At 50.2% G+C, this 7,981-nt stretch overlaps 2 protein-coding genes across 2 annotated transcripts; both read right to left on the reverse strand.

The window, feature by feature from the left end:
- Positions 1-2,789: 2,789 nt before the first annotated feature.
- LOC128277681 (uncharacterized) lies at positions 2,790-7,565 on the reverse strand. The gene is made up of 7 exons (XM_053016175.1): positions 7,363-7,565; positions 7,143-7,290; positions 6,905-7,070; positions 4,045-4,178; positions 3,445-3,978; positions 3,202-3,377; positions 2,790-3,122 (listed from the first exon to the last, which is right to left on the reverse strand). Exons 1-7 carry the CDS (start codon positions 7,563-7,565, stop codon positions 2,897-2,899), a joined length of 1,587 nt encoding a protein of 528 aa, XP_052872135.1. The 3' UTR covers positions 2,790-2,896.
- On the reverse strand, positions 4,291-4,872 carry LOC128277682 (probable small nuclear ribonucleoprotein E). The gene is made up of 2 exons (XM_053016177.1): positions 4,645-4,872; positions 4,291-4,557 (listed from the first exon to the last, which is right to left on the reverse strand). The coding sequence occupies exons 1-2, from the start codon at positions 4,778-4,780 to the stop codon at positions 4,421-4,423; spliced, it is 273 nt and encodes a 90-aa protein (XP_052872137.1). The 5' UTR covers positions 4,781-4,872; the 3' UTR covers positions 4,291-4,420.
- Positions 7,566-7,981: the final 416 nt, after the last annotated feature.

Raw genomic sequence — 7,981 nt, forward strand, 5'->3', positions numbered from 1 at the left:
GTAAATGACCGAAGATGGTCCCCGGGACCCGCGGTAATTCCGTGTCTCTCCCGCACTACTCTGCACGGGCTTCTCTCTGTCGATGGCACGCGATAAGCCGTCCCCACAGCGCGACACGCCACAACCTGCTTCTTGCGCCCGCGCGCGCGATCGAGGAAATCTGATCGGGGGGACCACACACTCACAGCGCGTGTGTCCCCGTTCCGTTGGATGATAACAGGAAAGCTAGTTAAGAAGGGGTGGTGTGCGATACTGGAATGCTGCGCCTGATAGGAAATTAAATTACCCACGATTACCACTCGTAGCTGGGCCGAGGCGAAGTCGCAGAGAGACACACCACCAGCTACAAGAGAAGAAAGCGGACGACTGGAACAGGTTGCAGGCCGGCGTGAGGAACGGGTCTCGAACCCGTGACCGGCCAGTTGACAGACAACAGCGCTGCCCATTAAACCAACACCATCGCTCACGATCGGGACGCGTTTTGTTGTATTTTGACCATCGATTCCAGCCGTTGGCCCACGCGAAAATGCCAGACCAGTGCCATTAGCCGCAGTGCAGTCATTCGTTACCGGACCGAGCCCGGTATGATAAGGTTAATTATACAGTTACAATTACTCAAATCGATTACCGGGAACCGGTGTCCCGGCGCAGTAAATCTCGTCCGACGCCCCGATGTGCGTGTAGGGACGGCGCATTTGCCGGACGATCCAGAACCAGAAACACCCGCCAGAGCCGGTCCGGGCGTCGGTGGCGGCGAAGTTCAGAAGGTCAGTGCGCTATCGGATCCATCGCTTGTCAGAAGCTGCGAAAATGCAGTTGCCGGTTCAGCATTCTTCGGCCACCCCACCGGGCATCTGGGCCCCACGGTCCACACGCATCGTATGCTGCCCGCACACTCACCGGGCGCGCGCAGCTGGCCAACGCGGAGGCGAAGGCCTCCCGACCCCCGCTGGTATTGATATATCCCGCTGCCGCTGAACTTACGCGCAGTAGCCCCGCGGACACGCGGACCGGACAAAAGCTAATACCCATATAATGACAAGGGCTTAATTTTATTAGCATCGATCATCCGACCGCGAGCGGTGCGCGCATCTGGACGAAGGACTGCTCCGACCGCTGCAAGGAATTGGAATTGTTTCGGGATGCAGGTTATCTGTCCGTCCGTGTGTGCGCCCGCTCCGGTCCATCGCGCATATGTAATAGGGACCGCGCGCATGCCAACATAAACCCGCAACACCCGGGAAAGCATTCCGAAACTGATGAATGATTTATTGAGCCCGGTCAATATGGGGCCCCGGGGCCCGGAGCCCGGGACACCGGCCCCACGGCTACCTACTGCCGCATTGCGCGGCCCCGAGACAGACGGACGGCCGGCCAGCGTGCCTGAAATATTTCTGTCGACAATCGTATCTCGGCGCGCGGGCTTTCGCGAGATTTTGCTAACCTGCAGGGCATGCAGGCAGGCATGCTGCAGCCGCGGAGCGCATGACCGAATCGAGTGCACATGCTTGGCCCTGCCGGCAGCCTGCTGCGCTCGGGTTCGAGAACGGCGAAATCTGGAGCCGTCGGCCCGCGAGCACCGGGCGGCGTTTGATGGATAACTTTCGCTACGATATTAATCTTCGCTGCCAGAGGGCGCAGAGATTAGCGCACTGGACTCGTAGCGCGCGCGCGCGCAAAGGGACATAATTAATAGGCTTAATTCTGGCGGATCATAGTGCACGAGACGGCGTGTCACTTTTCGAACCGCGGCGGCAGATGCTGCCGTACGCACCCGCCCGCCCGGACAAGAATGATGAGTGAATGGGCGCGCTGCCCAGGAACCGGCGGCGAGGCCCAGAATGTCGATCTATCTTGCCGATCGGTAGCTCCGTCAATCCGCAAATATCCCACGGAGCAAATATATTTCATGGGGGCCACCGCTCACGACCAAGCAACCCAGCGTGACCCAGAGCGAACGCGCGCCGGGGCAGAGCGAGGTCGCAACGGCCGCGGTGTGCCGGTCGACTGCAGAATTCTTCTCCACCAGCAGCAGCAGCAGAGGTTGATTGCATTATTAGAGTACGCTCGCTGCTGGGGCACCGGCGAGCTGCAGTTTCTTCTTCTCCGCTAGAACTTCTCCGGTTTTTTGCCTTTCTCCAATCCTTGGCTCGAGGCCCGAGGGCATTGTATCGACGAGGGCGAAGCAACACATCCCCGGGTTGGTTCCGTGGGCGCCCCGGACGCGTTCGGTTCGGTCGGTGAAACGGTGAATGATTGGCATATCGATCAATATGAAGCGCTTTACTGCGCTTTAATGAGCCCATCCCGGGCGAACAGCGTGTCCATTTGGGGCGCACGGGGCGCAACATTGCAGCAATGTGGCGGAGTTTAGTGTCGTGTTTTGGCAGACAACTAACTCAGGGTTGAACTCGTTTACAAATGGTTTCCGCTGGGGGCCCTTCGACTTTTTCCAGGGCCATTGCATAATCTTTGACCGACAAATGATTGATCGACTCGAGTATTAAGTTAAGCCACTCTCGGTAGAGTTCATCTTAATTCTACATTCGATATTTTGATAAAAAGAATTATTCCTTGGGGAGTTTAGAGTCCGAAAAATAATGCAGTTACTCGTTAACATTCGTTCATTTCTTTCGATTCGCTGATGGAGTGAACTAAATTACGGATTCTGCGACTTCTTCTTCGCCGAAAATTATCAGTAAAAACCGCTTAACTTCCCACTACTTAGTAGTAGTTAAGAGCGCTCCGAAGGCATACACACATCAATAAACTTATTAGAAACCATTTTATTGGATCTCTTAAAACTAAAACCGGATCGTACGAACACCACCGAGTATATTAAATGCAATGAGTATAGAAAAGAAACGGCCGACCTGTGATTCTCAGCAGCGAGCGGTCAGGGATACCGGTCGTGTTTAATCTTATTGCCAACCGGAGCCGACGATGGAGCCAGCGTAAACACTTCGTAGTCCATAATGGAGAAATTGTAATCTCCGAACAAATGGCCGAACACGGCGTTAGGCCCATCGTACGAGTGAGGAAAGTTGGAGTACGATTCCATCGTCACGTTGCAGTTGCTAGCAATGAGTAAATCCGCCCCAGCGCCAAAGATCGGTCCGCAGCTGAAATTGGGTTGCAAAACAAAACCTGTACGCCGGGGCTGGCCATTTCGGCTACGACACAAACAGGAACCGCACTTACTCGGGATGATAGCAAATGGCGTACGGTTTCTTGACGATGTCGAACTTCGTCGGCGGTTCATTGCCGTAGTTGAGCGCAAACAGGAACGCTTTCTCCGAGTGCAAGTATCCGCCCTTTCGGTTGGTTTTGGCGAACGCCACATCCGTAAATCCGCCACTGATGCCCCCGGCGGCACTCTGTATGGAAGGCAGTTTCTAGTGTTAGCGCGCATTTCATTCGGACACGATTCCTTCAGATGCTCACCAAAGCAATGATAAAGAGCGGAGCAACACCGTCGCAGTGGCGGTGAAACGCAGACGCCGCAAATCCGTGTGTCGAGGCTCGGTACACCATGCGCCAGGTTTGCTTGGCGGCCCCGCCGTACCACCCGTTCAGGGTGCCTTGGAAGTGAATTTTGTCATTCTTCAGAATGGCCGACCCGTGGAAGAGGTTCAGCATCAGCCGCGGTTGCAGCCGCTTGTCGTTCTCCGTTAGCGGACCGGCCGGTGCCGGAACGGACGTCGCCGCGGCCGTCGGCAGCTTATTGGAGTGAAGCGCCGCTCGACGATATCGTTCAAGCGACAGCTCGATCGGAACGGCTCCGGTGGGTTCCACCTCTTCGGCAAACACCTGGCTGTCGATGAGAAACAGTCGCACGTGCGAGATGACCGGGGCCAGGTACTGGCACACGCGCTGCCTCTCCTCCTCGGACCAGTGGGCGGTCGGTTGGGTTACGCCGGCTTGGTTTTTGGCCCACGCCAGAACACACCGCCAAACGTCCTCCTCTTCCAATCCGAGCTGCGGAAGTGTTAATTTTATGTAACCTTTAAGCGAACTCTCTTCTCCAAGGGGACTTAGACTTACATTGTCGTAGGAGATAACCTGAATAAGACCTTCCTTGGTGAGGTTCAGGAAAGCGTTCGTTTTGACGCACTCGGACGCGTTCTCCGCAATGTAGGTGATGCATTTCTCAAGAAACGGAGCGGCGCACTTGGCCCCTGAAATGGGTCCAAACACATGATCAAATGGCATCACCCAACCGAGCCCTAAATTCCCTGCCCGCACTGAACACAACACGTTGGTAGCAGTTTTCGTGGATTCGTTCCCCGATCCGCTTTATTTGTACGAAATTTATTACATTTCACGTTCAACTTCACAACTGGAGTTTGTTCAAGTTTCAATCTGTTTAAACCTAAAATGAATGCAAAACGTTCAGGAAGGAGATGGCCGTCCCAAGAAGCTAATTCTGCACGTTCTGGATGAGGGTAATGTTGTCGCCCTTGAGCATGATGCGCCCAAGTTGACGCCGGTTCTGTTTCTTCATGTTGTACTCTTCCGCCTCGTCCAGCACCAGGTTCATGTACTCGTCGAAGCCAACTAAAAAGGTGGCCAAACAGTTAGTACCGGTGGCCACAACCCGCAGCCCGCAAGGTTATGGATCGGCCCAAGGCCAAGCCGCCTTACCGATGTGTCCTTCTATTCGGAGGTGCGTGTTCTCGTACAGCCACACTTGGACGCGCGAGCGGTTCTGGAGGTATCGGAAAATCAGGTTGATGGGTTGCACCATCACCTTCTGCACTTTCGACCCCTTGAACGACATCCTCAAGCCGGAAAACACGGTTCGAATCGAGAAATGAGGCAAACAACCACCGTTCTTTCGCGAAACCGATGTCGGAGAAAACGCGAAACACAAACAAGCGCAAACGGAGTGACAGATTTGACAGCAAGCGCATTCGAACCAGTGCTGCCAGCAACGCTTTCTAAACATCGGAACGAACGAACTCCATCTGGCGGAGGAAAGCCAAACTAAAAAATCTCGGATAAATTCGAATTCGAAAAAAGTTCGAATTCGAACGAAATTCGAGTTCGGAGTTCATTCCCAATTCGAGAGATTCAAAACGGACGTTAACCCACAATATTTCGTCTTTCTTTGACTATTAAATTAAACTATTTGTACTTTGCGAGCGCAGCTCAGTCTCTATAAAGCAAAAGAAAAACAAATTGTCTATCTTCCTTCCTTTCACGGCTAAGAAGTTTTCGTCAATTTTCTAAAGAGTTTATGTTTTTTTCTAATTTTATTTTTGTTTTTTTTAGATCATCCAAGATTTGACAGACACAACATGTAACTTTTAATGTAAAGTAGAAGTTATACGCAAGTTAAATGAGCTTCCTACCACAACCCAAAATGCCATTGAAGCTGTGTTTGGCTTCCAAGAAATAAAATTGAGGCACAAAAGTCAAAGTGTGGTGACACTATTGACTTGTACAGCTGAATTTTCACGAAAAAATTGAGATTGCTGATCAACCTACAGATCACTCCACACTTCTTTGCCACTTTTGAGATAATATAATCCAAGGGCGGTCCAAACTTCATTCTATCATCCAAACCTACTCCCAGATATTTCATCTCGGAAACCTTGCGGCACCCCAAGGGTGTTATCAATAGAATCCGAACAGTGGTTCCCGAAAACTGTCCCTTGTGTTCTGTTCTGTAAATAATCGGCAAACCATTTTAACTCAGTACTCATAGCATCGAACCTTTTTATAGTTTCAAGTAGTAAAGGACTAGATACTGTCTCAAACGCCCGCTTAAGATCCAAGAAGACAGCAATAGTCGGTTGTTTCCTCTCCATGAACTCCTTCCATTTGGTAAGGACCAGGTCTAGTGCAGATTCACAGGAATGTCCTGCTCGATATCCTAGCTGCTCCCTGACAAGTAAATAATTCCCGTCCCGACTGTATCAGCTGGTCTTTCACAACAATTCCCAAAACTGAGAATTATTTAAGAGAACTTTAAAAGAATATTGAGCACGTTAATGGGGCGAAACTCGTCCGCATTAGTAGCACCTGTCACTTTGGGAATAGGGATAACTGTCGACTCCTTCCATGAGGCCGAGAAAATACCATTCTCTAGAGATTGGTTAATCACCGAAAGAAGCATCCGTCCAACCACACAGAAACTGTCTGTAGTACTTGAGTGTTGACTGATGACTCATTCTATTCCGGCCTTGTTTTTCAAATTAAAGCATATCTTCTGAGTTTCTCATACGAAATTCGTTCAAACTTGAATCTTTGATTTGTAAAAAGGTTCTGTTGGTTCAGCAACGCCTTGATGGATAGTTTTAACGCTTTCAACAAAGAACTTGTTAAAACGCTCTGCAATTGAAGCTGAACGGCTCCTCCAACAAATTTCACAACAACTCCAGTTTTATCCTCAGGCTTTAGCTTTAAGGGTTTTCCAAATTCCCTGCTATTCCCTTGGTGCACTTGATATCGCTTTTAGCTTTTGTTTAGCTTTTTTTAATTCGGCAGTATATTCATTTCTCCAAAAAAGTATAAAGATACCAGTTTTCTGAAATGTTGGTTCTAAAGAACTTGTCATATGCCTTATCCCTCCTTTTTTGTGTTGTACCTTCTGCTAGAGGTGTGACCTTGTACCGATCGTAATACAGAAAAGCATTCCGTAGCTCTTTCCAGTACTTCCCACAGGTTTTCGGCTTTGTCACTCAAACCAGTTTCAAACTCCTGCAAGCAATCCGCCACTACCCTACAAAGGGATTCTTTGGAGTAGCTGGATTAGCTACGTCTGTGCCCTTTACCAGGGCACTCCCGACTAATTCTGATACCTATCGTCTCGTGATCTGATTCATTGATAGTCGGGCCCGTCCGTACCGCAATGGCTTCAATGTTACAGTAAACATGGTCAATCAATTTTTCTACTTACCGGAGGCTTTCTCCTGAATTTCCATCACAGCAGTGAGAAACGTGCACGCGTTGGCCACTGACATCGTTTTGCCGACGTGATCCTCGCAGGCAATCTTGAGCTCCTCAACGCCCATATCTTGCGCCAGACAAATTATTCCAAACACTTTCGAATCCTGCAGCATAATCTGCGAATCGGCGTGGGGAAATTAGAACCGACTCCGATGGGGTCAACTGAAAGCGTGGTGGTTTTGGCTTACCTTTGCGGTATAAACATACAGGATAAACTGTCGGAAAATGTCCGGTTCGATGTGCGGTAGTCGGATGGCGATCGGAGCCGAGGTAGAAACGGTGCACCCGGGAATGCGACAAATTTCACCGCGCTTTGTGTTTTGAAACGATTTGCACCTGCGGAGAAGGCAACGGAGCGCCGGTTAGTGAATTCCGAGTCCTTTTCGGCGCACCTCGGGATCGTCTTACCGGGCCATCAGGATAATGCGATGGGCGTAAACGCGCTCCTCGGACGGGCCGAGCACGAACACGATATCGGCCGTATCGTGATCTTCGGACAGCTTTTTGAAATCGTCCAGGAGCTGGGGCAGCCCCGCCAGCACCTTGTCACATATCACGGACTGGCTTCCCATCGTCTCGGAGTCGCTGTGGTAGCTAATTTCGTATTTCATTACCTTTTCACGACCAGCACGGCCAAAACAAACCAGAACGCCAAAACAAACCGCAAGCACAGATCATTGACAGCTGCCATTCGAACGAGCTTTCATTTTTAAGCGCTTTTCAACGCTTTCACTAACACACTGGCACTTTGAAACAAAAAATACGAAAAAAAAGCTCCAAGTTCATACGAAAAACTAACAGGCCGTTTGCTTACGAAGAAAAAATGGTCCGATGATGGAATTGCCATTATTATCATACGATTTCGGCGATAATGCTATCCACAGCCACGAGTGAGTAATAAATCATAGTTTAATAATGACTTCACTCTTTTACCGTGTTTTACATTTGAGGTTACAAACGAGACCGTAAGCTAAGTTCATTTTCTGCAACATTTCCACATTTTCCACTTCGTGTGGGCTGTGTTGCT

This window comes from Anopheles cruzii, chromosome 2 (assembly GCF_943734635.1).
Source record: "Anopheles cruzii chromosome 2, idAnoCruzAS_RS32_06, whole genome shotgun sequence".
NCBI lineage: Eukaryota > Metazoa > Arthropoda > Insecta > Diptera > Culicidae > Anopheles > Anopheles cruzii.